At 41.6% G+C, this 19,654-nt stretch overlaps 1 protein-coding gene across 13 annotated transcripts in view; it reads right to left on the bottom strand.

The window, feature by feature from the left end:
• Nucleotides 1–19,654, bottom strand: part of KLHL15 (kelch like family member 15) — a 27,697-nt gene extending 8,043 nt beyond the window's left edge. The window contains exons 1-4 of one of the 13 annotated variants that reach the window (XM_083835927.1): nt 19,454–19,606; nt 17,450–17,546; nt 9,340–9,412; nt 6,833–7,544 (exon numbers count right to left, since the gene is read on the bottom strand). In XM_083835927.1, the coding sequence (XP_083692053.1) occupies nt 6,833–7,537 (705 nt within the window). In that variant the 5' untranslated portion in view covers nt 7,538–7,544; nt 9,340–9,412; nt 17,450–17,546; nt 19,454–19,606. The other 12 variants (XM_083835926.1, XM_083835922.1, XM_083835916.1 and 9 more) reach the window with 12 other exon arrangements.

The raw sequence follows: 19,654 nt of genomic DNA, 5'->3' as shown, positions 1-19,654 counted from the left end.
CCCAGGGGACAAAAGCCCAGACCACCACTTAAGTAAGTGGTTATGGTGTGAATGAGTTTTCACATATATGAAAAGCAGTTTTGAAACAAATATTGTTTATACCTTGTGAATAAAATAGCTCCATAAACAAGGACTATGCAAATTATGTTAGCTTTCTGTTAATCGCTTCTCTTCCTTGTATAGTAACCATGATGTTCTGCTATCAGATAAACATTTAAAAAGATCCTTTCAAGCCACATCCCACCACAGGTAAAACATAGAAAGACTTAAAGATTCAAACAAAATAAAATAAACAGTAAGTTAAATAAAAATAAGTAAAACAAAAATGACAATTAAGGTGGGTATCCTCAAAAGTTACTTTCAAATTCTAATACAGCACTACAATTTCACACTGTTTGCACCCAAACTGAAGCTATCATTTCTGGAATTAAACAAAAAGACAGACAATTTTTGTTCTACCTATATGCCTCTGAAGTTTTCTTAGAAGATTATGGAAGATTAGCATGCATAAAACAAGGATGCCATCAAAGGCTGGCTGAGACAGGAGGTGTTGTTTCTTTCCTCATCAGTCTGTCTTTACAACTCTGTCTTTAGACCTAGAAATGGAAATGCCAGCTGGAAACTGGCATAAGCTTCATATATCCTCATCACTCTACTCCTTTATTTAGACAGCCTAAACCTCACACCGTGAGAGTACACGAAAAGAAACGAGGGATCTATCTTATTTCAGAGACAGCCTCTCAAGGCCAAGGAGCCCATCTATTAGTAGTTTACCACTACTTTTCTTGACAAGGGCATTAACATCAAAGCAAAGCTTCAATCTCTTACCTTAAACCAGTAAGAAAGACATCAAGAAGCAAATGCAACCACCAATTATAAACAACCCTCTCAGACTGACCTACGTCTGATTAGCTACACAAACAATCTTAAACAGATGAAAATATGTAGGCACTGGGAATTCTTACAATATTCAGAAACAAAAAACAGGGTGATATGCTGTTTATCTATACTCCAATAAGAAAAGGTACTTGGAGGCTTCCTAGACTTTGCTGTTGAGGAAAAACAGTGTTGCTAGCCTTCCACCAGCACCACCTCTGCCATATAGGAGCAATACTTCTCCTGAGGCTCAAATGATGGTCTGAGATGAATGCTGGTATGTGTCTACAGGAACAAGCAGAGACTGTTTACACTTGCTTGATATGAACAAAGGCAAGGCAACTGTAGAACAGTTTGCCCACTTTCACATTCACCTGTGTTCATCTCACCTGTGTGAGATATTCTAGAATTACTTGAAAGTCCTATCCAGATCACAGTAAAGAAAACTTCCTATACACCTACACTTTTGAATAATTTTATAATACTTTTAGTTACTTGAGTGTATAATCAAAAAAGGGAAGCAAGCATTAAAATTTATGTGTTTAGTGGTTAAAATACAACAGAAAGTTGTATATGCTTTAGTTTCGGTAAATTAAAAGCATGGCTCACAACAAGCCTTTTGTGAGAACTGCTGTCTGATACCCAAAATATGCTGAAGGAAATCCCTCAGTGTTCAGGAGTAGGCTTCTGCCATTACCTGTAAGTAGAAAAAGTAGTTGTCCAAAAATTATCTAAGTGCTTAATAACAGACCATATTTTTCTGTTAAGTTCAAATGGAGAAGATCTAGAAAGAACATGCACCTAATTACCAACATATAATATAAAATTAAAGAGAATGTTCACAAGCTTGTGTAGAACATCTGATAGATGGAAATGTACGCCAACTGTGATGAATCTGAAGTAAAACAAACGTGCATGGTAAAAAGTACATCATCAACTCTGTAGTGATAATAAAAATGTGAAGTGCTTCACAGTAATCCCAGAGTTTAGAGAGACTTTCTGTTCTCTTGCTGAAGGGCCTCACAGAAACTTTGATTCAGACTTCCTTACCAACACCAGTCTTATTGTAAAAATTAAATTTAATCCAAGTGATAAATCCTCCCTCCTGTCATTTTTTTGCGTTCTTTCCAGTATTACTCTTCAGTTTTCTGGACAAAACCTTCCTAGAGGGTCTGCTAGGACACAGGATTAACGTAGGGACATAGCTACCTAAAGAACCACAGGAGAAATATCTCATTGCACCATCTACTAGTTACAGTGGTTCACAGTCAGCCTTCTAGGCACACAGTCAGAAAACAGCATGAACAAAATGACATGTGTCATTCCATAAAAAAGGTGAAGAAAATAATTAAAAGCCATTCACCTCCACAGCCATCCTACAGGTAGCCAATAGCAAAACTTTACCAAAATTACCATCATCCTTCCAGGCATAGTAAATTGGAGCTGGAACGCATTTTCTCTTCTTCAGTTTGAATCCATGAGACACTCAGTACAGACTTCTCATTCTCCGAAATAAAGCAACTATTCATGACTATTTTCCTGCAGAACTGCAATGCATGCAAGTTAAAGAATTTTTCCAAATATATTCTAAGAATAAACCCAAAATATAAGCCTTTACATCAGAGTATCTAGTCTGAAAAGCGAGCCCTATAAAGGATCAAATATACCCCATGCTATGTCAGTCTTATTTTTCCCCTTTAACAATTAAGGAAATTAATAAGCAGAAGGAAAGATAATGAAGTGCAGGGTAAATTTTCTTTAACAAAAGATTGTCTTCAGAGCATAGCTTTTTTTTTTTTTTCAGCAGCCATTTACCACTCTTGCTCTATTTGTATTTTTGTTACTCGGTCTTTTAGTAAAAAGCTAACAAAAAATATAGAAAGGCTACTTTTGAAGTGGCCAAAATAAACATCTATTATTTGTAAACTCAGTAACTAATTCTTAACACGTTATTATCTGAGGTAGATATTAGCATTGCTCCTTATGTAGAACTGGTAAAAACACAGAAAGATTTGGATGGCTCATAATACAACTGTACTATTTCTAGCCACATAAGCAGAAAACTATTTCAAAGGTCATAAAATTGTACATGAGTTTTCTAAAACTGCTAATTCTGAATGTCTAAGTGAAGCAGCTCAAACTCAACTACCAGGAACACAGAAGCTATGCTATGTCTTTTCAAAGAAGATGTATATATCAGATTTCTAGAGCTAACTCTACCTTGCCTGCAAAATAATAAATAATAAATAATTGAGATTTGACTAGAGATTAAGCTGACTCAAAACAAAAGATCCATCAACCCTGCTACAATCCATATTATTTTCACATCTACTTATCTCTGGCCATATTCTAAACACAATTACAAGCCTGTCAACAAACATGATTAAATTTCTGACACGCTTACTCCAAGTCAAAATTCAGTCAAATTTGAAAAGTTACATGTATGTCTCTGAAAGGGCAGCAACCAAAATTGCTTTGCAACCAAGTATCAGTATACATGACACTAGGTAAACTGCTGTACTTCACTTTTCCTTTCCCTAGCATGGGTGATTACTTAGTTACAGCCCACGACCAGTGTGAAAACTGGTCAGTACCTGCATAGGACTTTGAAGGGCTATTCTGCAAGTGCTACAAATCACGTAGTGTTTTTCAGCCTAGCTATAAAAAGAGAAAAAGACTACAGCAAGAACAATGCCCTCAGAGTGTCATCCCAGTTTAAAAAAAAAAAGGGGGGGGGGGAACAGCAAGAGAAATCACAGGGAAGCTGGAATCTAATTGCAAAGAACTCTCCTATTAGGATAGAACCAGAAACCTATATGCCAGAATTGAGGTGCTCAGCACATAATAAATACTGCTAGCAAGTCTATCCAAGTCAGTGATAACCTTCAGACAGAAAAATATCACGTGCAGCACCTATGTAAGAGAAGTGGGGACCACTAACCTGATCCACTAGACGCTTATTCTAAACCTCAGCATATGAAATATGTAGAAAATATTGATACGTAATTTACTAGATATGGAGGTGAGAAAAAAAATTAGATACATTTATCAAGGACAAAATCACAATGACAAAATTATAATGCCATCTTCTCAAAAGCAATGATTTGCTAGATACAGAAAAGCACATACTCAAAGATGGACTAATTAATGTGCTTTTCATCATAGCTCTAAAGTACAAATTGATGTACCTAGTGATTAGTAAGCTTCTGATTTAGACTCAGAATTTATAAATCAGCATGGACTAGTCATAACACACCCTAAAGTATGGTTATTTGAAAAAATTTCCAAGTTTTAAGGACAGATTTTTGAAACATTTACATCTGAGCAGTACACAGATCAAAATCAAAATATGAAGGGAAAGCATAACATGGTTGCATACAATAACAGAGAAAAACTCAACTTTCCTCAAGACTTAAAAGAGTTACAGGAAGGTTTAAAATAAAGGCAAATGTAATGTCTAGTGGAACTTGTGCTTCTCAGTCATGAACCTTTCCTTTATTTTCAAACAATTTCCCCGAATCCTTATATCTATCCTTCCATTTTCCTCATATATCTATTTTAAGAGCCAAACAACAACAGAAGCACCTATTCCTACTTCAGGGGCAGCTTTTCCAGGACCATTTAGAACAAGCAAACAGGCTACACCTTCTCTTGTGCATCCCAAATGCATGTCAGTCTTGAGGTATTAACTCAGTCACTCATCAATTCCTTTTTAAAAAGACAAGCCATACCACTCAGATTGTAGATCTCTTTTTAAAACGCTGTAAGAAACAGAATGGCCTAAGAGGCAAAAAGTATCCTTACTGCGACTTGCAAAATTACGTTATGTAAGTTATTTATGTACTATAATGACAGGCATCTCAGAAATGCCTGTTAGAAAGGTTACATAAGAGTACATATGACATGTCAGTGAGTGTATTGCGAATACTGAGCTTGCTGAACCGTAAGAGTCAGCCTCAGACTGTATTTGGTACATTTATGCAGGAGTTTACCATGCGCTGGCTTCAGAAGGAGGAATTCTTGTCTGATTTTTGATCTCCAGGAAAGCAGAGTAATCAATATCTTCCCCCTTCTACACACAGTAGCAGGTTTTCCTCAAGTTACTGACAGAACAGTTAACAGACATGTTCTTTTATTAGGAAAAAAAAGTGGTTTGTATTTTTTTTTCACATTGGCTTCAACTGCAGATGTCCTTTGTCACTTGTCACGTTGGATTACTCAGTGCTCTCTAGCAGGTCAAAAGACAAATACATTTCTAGCTGCAGTGACGAACGACATGCATATTTAGCTGTGCTTCCCTGTACTGAACATAGCACTGTCCCCCTTTTAGAAAGTGCACTGGAGTCTCTCCGTTGCCACTTACAGTTATGGGTAGGGCATTCACATATAAGTCTTTTACATGTGAGTATATAACCCAGGACACTGAAAACAACATCTCTCCTTAAGTTCTATCTGTTTGGTAGCTGCCAAGAGAAACCATGAAAAGGAGTGTATGCAGGACAGATATCAGTGATATCAAAACCAACTTCAGAAGTTACACCTAAGTATAATCCTAAAAATCAACACGCACTTTTCACTTGTGCTTACAGAAATTTGACGGGAGACAGCTTGATACTTGAGCTTCTATCCCAAAAACTCAAAGAGCTGATGCCTCTTTCACATGAACCTTAGCCTATTAAATCAATTTTAAGAATACCTAGTGAATCCTACAAGTTTTCCTACTAAAAGGCTTAAATTACATAAAAAGGTAAAAGCTTTATAAAAAACAAGGCACTACACGGTATCTTGCAGAATCCAGCTCTTACTAGCTGGAAATGTTTTAACCCAATATAAACATTCCATTGGTGTTCTGAAACAATTCTAGGTAATTAGATTTATTTTATGTCCACAGGCTAATACAGGATCACCAATATATTTTATGCATTAAGTTGTCTACTCAATTCACACATAAAAAACCAACCCATTTAAGGCCCAACACAGGGCCTTAAATCCTATTAATTCATTAGGTGGTGAAAAACGTACAAGTTAAAGTTTGTCTGATCACACAAAATTAATAACATTGTTAAAACAAAATAGCACAAATTAAGTAACTCCTAACTTGAATACCTTCACTGCTACTAGCCTGTGAGAGAGCTGCTTATAAGCTTTCTAGCTCTCTGTTGACAAATATTCCTGAGATTCTCAGGAGCTAACGAACAACATTTTTTGTTTATTCTTCAACAGAACAGTGGAAAAAGCAAGTTCTCTTTTAACCTCTCAACATACATAATCATCAGATAAATTTTAGATAACCTATTACAAAGATTCCTCTGATATTCGAAGTCATTATGTTTCACACTGTCAATCACTTTTGATTGCATTGTTTGCCTTGTGTAAAATCAAATGTACGTGTATCTTTGAGGGATCAGGACTTACTTCCAACCGCTGTGTAACAGCACAAGTACTGAAGATACAATAACAACAAAAACGGCCTGCAGATTTAACAGCAGATGACAGTTTTCATTTGTAAACAATTATAATTTTTTAAAAAAAGTACTTAAAACACACAAACTCCACAGTCAGTATGTTTTGATTATATTGGTAACATTTGTCATGACATATGCCCTACATAACACATGCAGTCCCAAAATCTCTGGAAAGCAAGAAGCAACTTGTAGAAAACAAGAATGATTAAAGTAAAACTTGATACAGGTGACCTTATTTTAAAAACATCCTTTCCATATGAAATCACTTAGAACACATGTACTGTAAACCTACCTGTTCTCCAGCCACTGTACATACTACTGTCTAATAATCAGATGACAATACTTTAAGATGTTTATCTTCTACAGGTATACTAGAAAAATAGATGGTATCTTTTTGTTCCTCCTAACAGGACTGGGAATCTTACCTATTTAATGGCATGCTGCCCTAGCTAAATGATGAATCCTGTCTATTGCTTTTCAAATGCACCAACCTTCTCAAAAACACTGGATGGTGTCATCAAACAAAACCTGATGTTCTGAATGATGGTGTCCGTATGCCTCCAGCGTCTTCTATCATGGCGCAGCCAGGCCTGAACAGCTTCATACAGCTCTATCTCTGGAAACCTGCTCAGATGGTCATTATCCAAGTAAGACATGAGCTTCTCAAAGCTCAGATATGAAAGGAAGTCAGGTCTGGACATGAGCGGCACAAAATTCTCTAGCAGAAAGGAGTCCAATTTTTCCCTGACTCCTTCGATGTTTACACCAAAATCATCCAGAAGTCTCATAATTTCTGCACAGTTTTCTAAGCAGATCTTAGCTAAGAGAAAAGAGCAGCAAAATTTTACCACCTCTATAAGCTGGACATACATGGCAGCCTGAAGGATTTCATGAACAGTGTTCATACTCAGTTCAATAGTTCCATAGTACATGAACTGGAGGACATGACTGAAGCCTGTAGCTGTCAGACCTTTCAAATGGATTTTGTCCTGATCTCGTTCCCGCATGTCAGCTGTGAACATAATCCTGAAGTAATCACTCTGGGTGGCAAGCAGTGCTTTATGGGCCTGAAATTGGTGGTCTTCAATGACAAGTGTGACATCAAGAAGCAATCCCTCCTCATACAGTGCTCTGAATCCAGCAGAGACACTGGTGTCATGGATGGAGGAGCTAAACCCTTCCACGTCCCCTGCCATGAATCACCTGGGGGAAAAAAATAAACATAAAAATAAAAATAAATTTTTATTTCTAGTAACGAACATATCACAAACTCTTCCTGACCAGATAAATCCTAACTGAAGTTGCTTTCACTGAGACTTAAAAGTCTTCCCCATCCTTTTGGTTTTATCTTCAGCTGAAAAATTAACTGAAGAAACAACTTAAGACTCGGAATTCAAATACTTTTCACCCTCAAATATTCTCCTTTTAAAGATCGGTTGACGAACAAGAATAACTATGCAGTAATACCAAAGTAATTCCTCACTCCACACTACCTAGTGGTCAGATAATGAATATACAATGCCAAAAAGCTCACCATTGTTCTCCCTCCTTCCCCTCCCCCCCAATCTTTCTAAAGGAGGTATCTCAAGAGAGCAATAAAACACCCACTCTTGAATATCAAAGGTTTCAGAAAGGAAGTGGAACTTCCTTAACTTCAGAACCAAGCTGTAGAAGAACTGTACGAGGTGTAACAATAAAAAACACCCTCCTTAAAAAACGTACATCAATTTACTCAAAAGTTATTTCTAGGAAATGAAACATTTTGCAATTCGAAGATACTATTTAAGTTTTTTGCGTCTCATTTCTCCCATAAAGATATAGTTCAACTTTCCCTCTTGTTTCTTATTCTCAGAATTATTTACATAATGAGATTTATAACCTACAAAATACTAAAGGCCACAGGAAGCACTGACAGGATTAGGTCACAATAAATAATATTCTATCTACTATATTTTATCTACTGGGTTTAGTGAAGCTTAACTGCTTTTTAAACGCTACTTCTGTGCAAGCTAGGGTCAACCACAATTAAGTTAAAAAGAAAATAAAGACCAGCACCATCTTGCCCTGTAAAAGTTAAGGAAGATCAATAATCGGTAAAAAGCAGTATAAAAAAAGTACTCAAAATCCAAGAATTTGTCAAAATCTTGCTCACCTTCCTGGGGGCTAGCTAGGGTGCAGTTCCATTAAACAGCTTGAACCAACCTAACTATTTATCACTATTCGCAGGGCAACGGTGCACCTCATTCTCCCTCTGTCCTCATCCTGGAGTCTAAGCTTCTGCTGCCTACTTTGTGCCATTTCTGCTGCTCATCGGACTGCTCTGGAAAACCCATTCAGCTCTTAAGCCTAGCAGAAAATAAGCCACGGGGAAAAACATAACCAGAGAGTGACCAGGTTGGCCGAGGTTTCACAACTTCAGAGAGCAGTTACCATGTTGCACCCCAAGCACCGCATCCTGACTGCTGCCATTCTGTCGGCAATGTATTTTATGAGTCTCCATGAACAGATAATCACCTCCTCTCCTTAACTCATCCACACCCATTCTGGAAAACAAAACCTGAGATTTTCTTTGTCTACACAAAACTACAGTGGTGTGTGGGTGTTTGTAGCCGCGCCTTGTGGAATTGGCACCACTCCCACACCGTTGAAGCCTGCTGACAATCACAGAATAGAGTTAAGGCCAGGAGCAATTCAGGCAAATTAAGGCCTCAAAACAAAATTCAAATTCCTCAAAGTAAGAGCAGCAACAAGGGAACAAAGCTGACAACCCAAACACTTTCCAGTGACCCAGTATCCATGATAGCACACTCCTTTCAATGCAACTGAAGGTAAGAGAGAAAATGCAAACTGCTCTGGAGCTTCCCATTGTGAATCCCTTGATCCTGAATAAACCACATCCCTACCAGAAAGGTAAATCATCATCAAATATTTTCCTCTTAGCCGTTGATAATTCTTGTATAAAAGCAGGAAAGGATAAAATTACTTTTCTAACTCTTACCATCTCAAGAAGAAGCAACAAACTGAAGAGGAAACATAAAGCCTGGCTTCAGGAATTTGCTTTCCAATAGGAACTGCGATATTAAATAAAAGACAAGCACTAATATTAGATTTTTTTTCTTTCACTAGAGCACTTCTAACACCTCCCCTTCCACCTCCAGTTCCCTGATGTCTAACAGTAGCTGAGCTCACACTAAATTCTTTTCTCTTTATGAAACTTAATGGTTACTTTAAACGGGCTTTAAATGGGCTCCCCATTTTCATAAAATATAGAACAACTTCTATATACAACTACCTCTCCATTTGGTTTGAAACTGGCCAAGGGGTTCAAAGGTTAGTAGGATTTTAAGACAGCAAAGCTGGGTTAGCTACATTTCTTTAGGAGATAACTACGGCATACGCCTCAGCTTCAACTCCAAGGTGAATGGAGATGACAGGACAGAAGGACAGTTGACATCTGCTAATGTGAGACACGAACAGAACAACAGAAGAATAAATATTAAAAAAAAAAAAAAAAGTCACAAGAGAAGGAACATTCCCCAGATGACTGAAGCAACATATAATAAACTGAAAATAATGGGATTTCCCATCACAAAGGCAACAATCTCATGGGAGGGATTTCTTCAAAACAGTACATATGTTACTGTATACATAAAGACCACACAGGAACAATACCAGTACGACATGTTGGGGGCCTTTGCCTTTAATTTGAGAAAGTTAATTACATTATGCATACTCTGCAAATGAGAGGAACTCAGGGCTTTAAAAGGGTACTCTTCACCACCCTCAAAGCAACAAAAAGGAGAAGTCAGCAAGTGAAGATAAACAGAGACAAATCCCAGAAGGTAAATGCACCAACTCGAGAGGAGCAAGTCGGGTGTTTTTCTAATGATCTAGATAAATAAAGTCACGATATCCAAAAACCAGCATCAGACAGTGATCTAGGCAACTGACTGTGGATGGCCCTGCTTGAGCAGGGGGCTTGGATCAGACGACCTCTCCAGAGGTCTCTTCCAACTTCAGCCATCCCATGATTCTGTGATCAAGCTGCTTGTATAGCAACTGCTTTTTTTTTTCTTAAATTTGATTAAACAGTAGTTAAAAAAAAAAAAAACACTATTACCATTCAAATTCAAATCTATCGAAAAAGTAAGGTGGTAGGAATCACCAAAAGGCATTAAAAAAAACTGCACAGAGGGAATCCTACTAGGTTCCAATTTTCATATCTCCCTAGAGGTGGTTATTTGGTTAAAAAAAAAAAAAAAGTATTAAAACAAGAAGTCAGCCACGAAGCTCAACAGTAACAAGCTAGTCAACACTCTGAAATTATTATTTCAGAATGTTTCAGAGAATGTGATGTTTTAAGTCACTTAATCCTTCTTTTCACATCTCTGCTTATATTATTTTTAGTAAGTCTACAATTTTCAAGCTCAGAATGCTTCCTCCCAAACATCACACTGCATTTAATGGATTTCTTAGGAAGACACACAAATAAGACTTCACCAAAACCCCATCTAAAGACGCCTCAGAATTTTACAAGTAACAAGGGGAAGACTACTCGTCTCCCTCTATTAAACAAAAGGAGTAAATACTCTTTTTTCTAGTATAAAGCCATACACAATATCAGAAGTTACAATTTTCTTTAAAACTCAAAATTGTATTGGCCAGTGCATATACTTTAACACGGGGTTAAAATAGTTTTCTATAGAGTCTTCAATAGAGACTGAAAGAGTAAAAGTTAAATGCATATTATGACCAACCAGCAAAAATCTTTATTTCTATAGCTAGTATTCCAAGTCAAAAGCAAACAGCAACATGGTAGCTCAAATATTAAAAAAGCAATACAAAATACTCTCAATGGAAGTCATTTTTCTAAAGCACAGCTATCCTATTCCTCCCACGCAGACACTTGCAATCTTCGATGTAATTCTATGCACTATTCAAATGCTGCAGCTTATTTCCCAGAAGACAATAATGTAACAATTTTTTCTTACTTTCAATAAAAATGCAAAATTCAGAGTTAGATTTTTTTCCACCCATGCAAGTCACAATAGCACACTTGATTTGACAGAAGACATGTAGCCTACAGTGATCCGCAAGAAAAATGGAACAAAAAATTCCAATGTATAAACAATAAAGGGAAAAAAACCTAAAGCTGCCGTTCTGCATTGTCCTGCGCATACTAGAGCTGATCAGTGTAATGCAGCACAGGAAGTAAGATTCTCTGCTGAAAAAAAAACCAAGGGAAATACGCTCAACCTTGTTAGCTTTTCCTGACATTTCTTCTTCTTTCAGCACATAATGCATTACAGAGTCTACTCTGCTGCGACTGTAAAAGCTCTTTCTTGGAACATTGATTTCTCATCTCTATTCTGCAGTTGTAATAAATGTCTGAAAAGCCTGCTCCAGACTGCTTTTTCTTGCCAAACAAGGAGAACCGTCTTTCCTCAGGGTCTGAGGCTTTTAGTCACAAGTAGAAGAAATGGAGGCTAAATGCACAGGCTACTGAGAAGGAAGTTATGGAATACTTACTTGTGGCTCATGCCCCTCTTGATTTCAAAATCTATCCAAAAGCAGTATTTCCTGAAAAAAGTGCCCTAAAAAGAAGCATCTGTATTTAATATGGAAGCTTGTGTGCACTTTCTAGGGATAGAAATGTATTGTCCTAGCAAAGCACTGACATGATCAAGCACAGCATCTGAAAGGCAAATTTCTGCTTTCCTTTCCTGCTGTTCCTTAATAACTCATCTGTGATGCTGAGACAGAACTAGCAAGCTTCGTATGAACTACTTTTTCATTCTACCACCTACCTCATAGAAATTCTAAGAAAGCATCTATGTGAACACAGCTGAACCACAATTTTTCACATAATACAACGCTATCTCCAGGTTACAAAAAAGATATTTCACAAGGCATATATAGCCGTGTTTTGGTAACATAAAGTACTAAAATAGAGCTTAAAAAACAGAAATCTCTTCCATCTATGCCATTCCTTTCATCTGTCAAATGCATGCATTTAAATGTAAATTTTAAAGGCAGTACGTACGCTTTATATAGCAAAGCACATAGCAAAAGCTGCTTTGAGGAGCACTCTTTCACACTAACTTTAAACTAACACTGTCCTGCACGAACGCAACATTTCTCCATACTCAGATTTTATACATGTATGTGCAAATACACAACATACAGGCAAAGCAGTCACAATTGCACGAACTGGTCACTGAAAAACGGGCCTTTGAATGCAGATAGACAATGAGTGTATAAGCATGCTTATACGGTATAGATAATTTATCCCCCAAATTAGGCCTCTATTTACATGGTTTGACACTAAACCCACCAAACTTTGTCTGAACCACCATTTTTCCTCACAGCTCCCCACTAACAGCACTGGAAGGAATTATATAGAAATGAAAAGGATCAGTAAGAGTGGATATCAAAACTTTCCATTGCTAGAATAATTGGAGATGCAGGAAACAAAGAAACGTATCAAGTTTCTGCATGTGTAAAATCCTTTATAATCCTAAATTTTGGAAACAACTTTTCTTAAACCTCTCAGCATTATCTGGTAGTTCACGCTGAGGACTTCACCCAGCCCAAGGTGAGAATTCCAAAAGCATCCAGTTACTTCAGAAGTGAAGAGTTGTGAGCTTAACAGTCACAGAGCCAAAGAAACGATGCTGCCAGAACTGCAGAAGCTAACACCTTGGGTACTCTTGAAAACCAGCCACTGCACGAGGCATTTCTTTTAGGGGCATACATCAGACACTGACAGCCTCTACCTGTGTCGCTATCTCCAAGCAATCCACAGCAGCTCTTAACAGCAGCAGCATTTTTGTAGCACATCAGTTGCCTGTGAGGTCATCATGGTTATGCTAGAAGCGTTATCAGAACTAGTTATAACCAACATACTTAAATGACATACGGATCGTCTCAGCTCTGCATGCTTACACGTCACACTGGAAGTCTGCTTCAACGATAGTGTACAGTACTAGGAGTGTTTTGTTTTGGAAAAACCTCTAACCCAAAGCAGATGTGTCGCTGCTCTTAGATATATGTATTCATAATGGATGAGGTTCTCAACTCGTATTGCTTTCTGTTCCTAAAAAACGGCATTACAACCCAATTTAGTCTTTCTGCACTGAAGAATCCAAATGTTATAAGCACACACAAAAAATAGAACCATTTCGTTTCAAGAGACTACTGAAGAGTTTAAGTATCACATACAGTCAATTTAGATGAATACTAACAGATTTTGTCAGAAACTCCGCATTTTACAATGCTAGCAACCAGAGAATAATAATATGCTCCCCAGATGAGCCCTTAAATCAAGCTTTAGGACGATAATCAAAAGGTGTCTGATGAAAGTGGATGCTTGACAAGCCTTTTAAGACTGCTAGACATATTAAGCTGCTGTAGTTGCTTGACCAGTTTAACCTCACCTGACTGAATCTAAACTCAGTTTCTGTCCCATGAATTAACATTAAGTGGATGACGTAATTGCACCTCGCAGACACCGAGAGATTTTTAAACCATTTGGCTAAACTATCACTGCAGCTACGCCTTTATAAAAAACATGCACCAGAGCTAAGAACAAGCGCAGCCCAATGCTGTTCCAGCTACATCTACTGATGTCAGACCACGCAGTCTAAAATATTTCTAATAGAGCCATAAGAATGAGAATCGTCTCTAACAAGAAAAACTTGTAACACTAATATGTAAGAGTTACATGATGGCAGGGATGAAAACTATGAATTTGCCACTGCTCTCAAAGAAGAACGACCACCCTACCTTAAGCGTCAACATTATTTATGTTTGTAATGTATGTAATGATTAATTTTATCAAATGTCAGAATTATTATGACCAGTGATTTTCTCATTGTTAAGATACTGAGAACATCACAGTGTATTTTATACAGAAGTATCAAATTAAGTATTTCCTACTCAATAACAAAAAATCTAATCCTACATGTTTACAGCAAAGTGTTTAGGCTTTTAGCACATACAATTTAGCATAATAAAAGGTAATGAGCTGTATGTTACTACTTCAGTAAAAATTATTTTAATACAACTTAGGATATTTTAACTACTTCTTAAAACTCATTGACTTTTTTGTTATCATCAGTAAATTTACTGCTAACTCAGACATGCCTTTTTAGTAGTCCTCTGAGAAAATAAGAATGATGAGATTGTGCCCTTTGTCCAAGATGCACAGCTTTTGACTCCACTGTCAAGTGCCAACTTCATTTGTCAGGACAGAAGTCTGAAACTTCTACAAATCTGCACCAAATTGGCAGCTACCCAAACAAAAAGACCCAGTACTACCTCCAGCGTGAGCTCAACTTATCTGTTCTGCTTCGCCTGCTGAAAGGCAAATCAGCACGTGTAGATCCAAACCAGCTACAGGATATAATTAAGGAAAGTGAAAGGAGATGAGTGATGGTGGGAAAGTTTATAGGACATGTGGTAGAAATTAAACACATTGGCTAGGTGTTGGAAGGAAAAAACACAGAAAGGATGTTGACACATGGTGGTATGCCAAGGGGATCCGAGAGTGAACTGGGGTGATGGCAGTGAAAGAGCTGGGTTACATCTTAGGAACAGGTATATGACACAACAAAGAAGTCAACAGGACGCCACACCTCAGCAGTTCTGCCTTTTTATCGGGTAACAGCTTTATAGTTTCCCTATTCTTCATTTAAAGGAATGAAAAAGACTTTAAGTTTTTAAGTGACGTTTATGCATTTACCAAAACAGGTAGAAGCCTCAGTACCAATCCTGAGTGGTAGGCTACTCCCGCTACCAGTAACCACTATATTTTCTAACGCTGCCGATCGCAAAGTAGCCCTTCCTGCGGCAGGTGCTCGGCTGACCTACTTCAGCTCTCCTACCGACACGTCCCACACGGCTGAGCAGCCCCGACCAACGGGGCAGGAGGACCGGCAGGTCCGGACGGGCCGCCGGGGCCCGCGGGGCCGCGCTGGGGGCCCCAGCTCTCCCGGCAGCCCGCCGCGGCCCAGCCGTGCCCGCCGCCCCCTCCCCGGCGGCCGTAGGCACGGAGTTCGCTACCCCCGCCGGGTTCTGCGGGCGGAGCGGAGGAGGAGGGCCCCGGAGACCGGTGGAGGCGAGGGGGCCCGGGCCGCCCTCGGCGGAGCTGACGGCAGCGGCAAGGCTGTCGGCTTCGCCTACCTCTCGGCGGCAGCGGCGCTGGAGACGCGGCTCCTCCCGCAGAACCGGCGGAGAGGGTGCCCTCCGTGTAACATACAGCCGGAGGCGGCGGCAGCGGCGGGACGCGCCGCGGGGCTGGGGAGAGGGGCGAGGGCTGAGGCAAAGCCGGGAGGAGGAGAAGAGGCGGAGGAGGAGGAAGAAGGGGGGACCCTGAGCTCCCTCCTCCCCGCGGTCCGCGCCCGGGGGGAGCCGGGGAGCCGCTCCCCGCCGCGCCACGCTCCGCTCCGCCCGGCCAGGGGCGCTCCCGGCCGGGCCTCGCCGCCCGCCCCCCGCGTACCTCCTGCGCTGCCCGGCGCGGCCGCAGGCGCCATGTCCCCCCGCCGCAGGCGCCCCGCGCCGCCCGTCACTTCCGCCGCCACCTGCGGGCCCGCCGAGCGGCCGGCAGCCCGCGGGAGGGGCCGCGCCCCGGGCGGCACGAGGCGGCCGCCGCTCCCCCGCCCGCGGCCCGGCCCGGCCCGGCCCGGCCCCGCACGCCTACCCCGCCCGGAGCCGGCCCGGAGCCCGGCGGGCCCCTGGGAGGCAGGTCTCTTACCGGGGGCTAGCAGCGGCCGCCGGCCGCTGGGGATCGGGAGAGCCGTGCCGAGGAGCGTCATCTGCTTGGCTCCTCGCCCGCCAGCATCCACCTGTGGGGGCTCCGGGGCTGGGTTTCGCCCCGCGGCCCGCCAGCCTCGCCGCGGCTTTGCAGCGGCCCCCTCGGGCACCGCGGGGGCAGCGGCGCGGCGGGGATGTTGTACCGGAACGCGCTCCGAGCGGCAGCGAGCCCTCGCAGGAGCTGGCGCAACTCCTCCCCCTCGCAGCTGGCCGGCTGCGGGAGCTGCAGCCTGATCCGAGCCGCCTCGCCCGTCGCGGGCAGCCCCGGCGGCCGCTGTGGGAACCAGGTCACCGAAGCCCAGCGGGTCAGGGCCGCCAGCCCCGTCTGCACAGCACAGCCCCGAGCAACGACCTGCACGCGGCTCCCTGCGGACTGACTGCACGGGGCTTTGCCGTAGTCCAGACTTCACCTCCTTGCTTTACTGTACGAGGTCAAAAGAAAACCCGACCTTCCCACCTGTCTAACGACACCACACGGGCACCGTTGGACCTTTGGTCTGGCCCTGCCAGCCTCAAACCCTGTGCTACCTGCTATGTCACTCTCTGCTTTAAGTAACAGGCTGCACGCACGCTGCCATCCTCCCCGTGTATACTGCTGTTCCCATCCCCTTCGCTGTCAATTTTCAGCCATTCGTTACCACCCCCACCCCACTCTCGATTAATAAAACAACAGCACAACTCCTCTAGAACTGCCACCCCCAATCTGAACGTCTATCCCACCTTTCACAGCTTCGCACAATCAACTAGTTACTCCGTGCTCAGCTTCACAAAAGACTTCCCACTGCTATTCCCACTCTGTTCAACTGACCTCCTGCTGCTCCCTCATGGCCTACTTACTCCACGTTACAAACGCCCTGCTCCCATTCACTCCCTCATACCAGTGACCTGACCTCTCTCTGCTCAGCCAACTTCATACCGTTCCACCTCATGCGCTTACTCACGCAGTAAATTTGCCCCATTTCCCCGGTCACCGTTTCAAAACCTGTTACTTGCACAGTTACAGTGAAACAACCGACCTTTATGCACCCGCTATCCCGAAGCAGCTACCATTCCTGCCTCCTCAGCCCCAAAAAGACAGGCTCTCCCTTATTCACAGGATATGTCTTCTGCTGTATCAAGCACATACCACACCGCTCCTATCTCATGCTTTGACAAGGAGAATCACTGCAGAATACGTTTCACACGTGCAGAAACCATACAACTGAAACATCACGCATCCCTCTGCCCTTTTCAGACTTTTGACCTTCACGGGTCAGGGAAGACGGAAAAAGCTAGCTGGGCTGTTTTGGTTTTACCTGACTGTCATTTTGCTGTTTGCAGTTTGTGGCAAGCTGAGGTGTAAGATGATCTTCAGGTCTCTCCTATACACTGCCATAGAAATGGACCTCAAACCTGGCAAAAAAACAAAGCAAGCCAGCAGTTTTTACATTCTTATTCTCATCATTATTAAAACATGTATTAACGTATTAAAGAGTATTGACAAAAAAACATTCCTCCTCCACGTCGGACAATTTGCCTCTAGTGTAAAAGACAAAACTTGTTAATAATGTTGCAATCTCCTAATTAAAAATGTAAGATTGTTAAATTTGGGCCCTAGTCAGCAACCAGTAGGGTCAATACTACCTTAACTAATACTAATTTACATAGAGATTTAGGTTGTCTCCTCTCATTTAGGTATCTGTACAACCTCGGTTATTAAGTAGTCACCATTGGCTTAAGTGAGACTATTGAAATTAATAAAATCTGGGACATAAGTTTTTGAGTTATATTAGTGTGCAGTTTACTATTTCATTTCTATAATTTAGACATTAAATTCATGCATGCGTGTATCATATACTTGACAGTTCCTAGAAACATTTTTACCTTGTTTTGATTTGACATTTGCAGTCTTTAGACTTTCATTTTTCTTCATACTACACATATTCCCAAATACAGTGAACCCTAGTAATAAAACATCAGAATATGCAAAATGTAGCATTTCATTGTTTAAAATAGGAGCAACCATTTGTGTATTTTTTCAGATTCCTGGCAGAATTCTTGGCAGGGATTAAATCATTTCTAAAGATTGCTGCAAACGTGACAAAAGCTGTTTCTGTAATTTTATATTGCACTGCATTACTGCATAAGTATACAGCTAAGTAACTATAGAGTCTAGTATTTTCAGCTCATTTTCATGCCTGATGTCGAGGCAACCACATTCAAGTACTACATCGTGTTCTCACTACAATTTGTATATCTGTCATAAGCATATATTGTTTTTCCGAAAAGCAAGATATTTACAATTCTTATGTAAAACATCATGCGGCCTGATGGAAGACTAGAAATGAAAATGTGTTTTATTTTTGTGCAGAATTACTGGGTTGCAAGACAGAATACATTTTGTCACTGGCAACATCATTACTGTACGGTTTCTTACCACACTCTTGTATTCTTTTCTTCAAAACAAGACTGCTGGCAATGTATTTACTATTGGTATATAGAGCAGAAGTCACTCCTGGATCTTGTATCAGGAAAGTATGGAAATAGTATTTGTGAAAGTGGGAGGTTACGCGCGTTGTTAAACCAGGCATACCAGTTTTGTACAGATTTCCATCATCGCGTTTCAATCACACGTGTGCTGTGTGCCCGAGACCTATTGTTTTCACCCAAGCAGTTAGCCAGGCAAAATCTGGGAACCTCCACATTTTCCAGTAAGCAAAACCGCTGTTGATGAATGTGGATGCATTTGACAGTGGTTACTTATTGTGAAACCAGTTGCTCTGGTCATTGAAGAAATCCTATTACAGTAGCAATATCCCCTAGGCCTTTAAGAAGTTCCCATGGAGAAGAAGTCAATTCAACTCCCCATGGGGGAGGGTTGTGAATTTGGCGTTTAGTCTCTGTTAAGTCTCTAAAATGGCTGTCAGCACTGATCAGGGATTTTATTCCATTTTTAACACGTTTACTTTGTAAACACGTTTTAACACGTTACGTTGCTGAACACAGCATGCATTTGGTGGGGGTTTTGGGCTGTCTGGTGTAAAAAAAGCTCATGTCTTGGAGCAGGGCCTTATATCAGTTCTCTACAGCACTCAGCCTCCAGAAGCCAGTAACGAGGGAAAGGCTGACATTCAAAATCGCTTTAGGCTGATGGCCAGCGGAGATTACCAACACATGCACAGCGACATCTTGCCGTTAAGGCCGCCGAGCTGATCAGCCGCCGAACTGGGGGCGCTCACTCGCAGCGCACGCGTGGCTCTGTCGCGGGGGAGGCAGCCCACCTGCCCGTCACGTCGCGCCCCTCACCGCCCCCAACACACCTCCATGTCCAAGCCGCTAGGCGCGCAGTGACAGACGTTGACGTCTTCACCCCCCCCCCGTCCACGGCGATGCCCGGTCCCCGCGGCGGCCGTTAGAGCGGCCGTTAGAGCGGCCGTTACCTCAGCGCCCCACGCGCCGCCCCCCCCCTCCCCCTTCCCCTCAGCTCGCGACCGTTACCCGGCGGCGGGCGCCCGGCGCAC

The sequence above is a fragment of the Anser anser genome (assembly GCF_964211835.1).
Source record: "Anser anser genome assembly, chromosome: 1".
Lineage (NCBI taxonomy): Eukaryota > Metazoa > Chordata > Aves > Anseriformes > Anatidae > Anser > Anser anser.
Note: the sequence above shows the minus strand (reverse complement) of the source record. Positions and strands in the feature narration are given on the sequence as shown.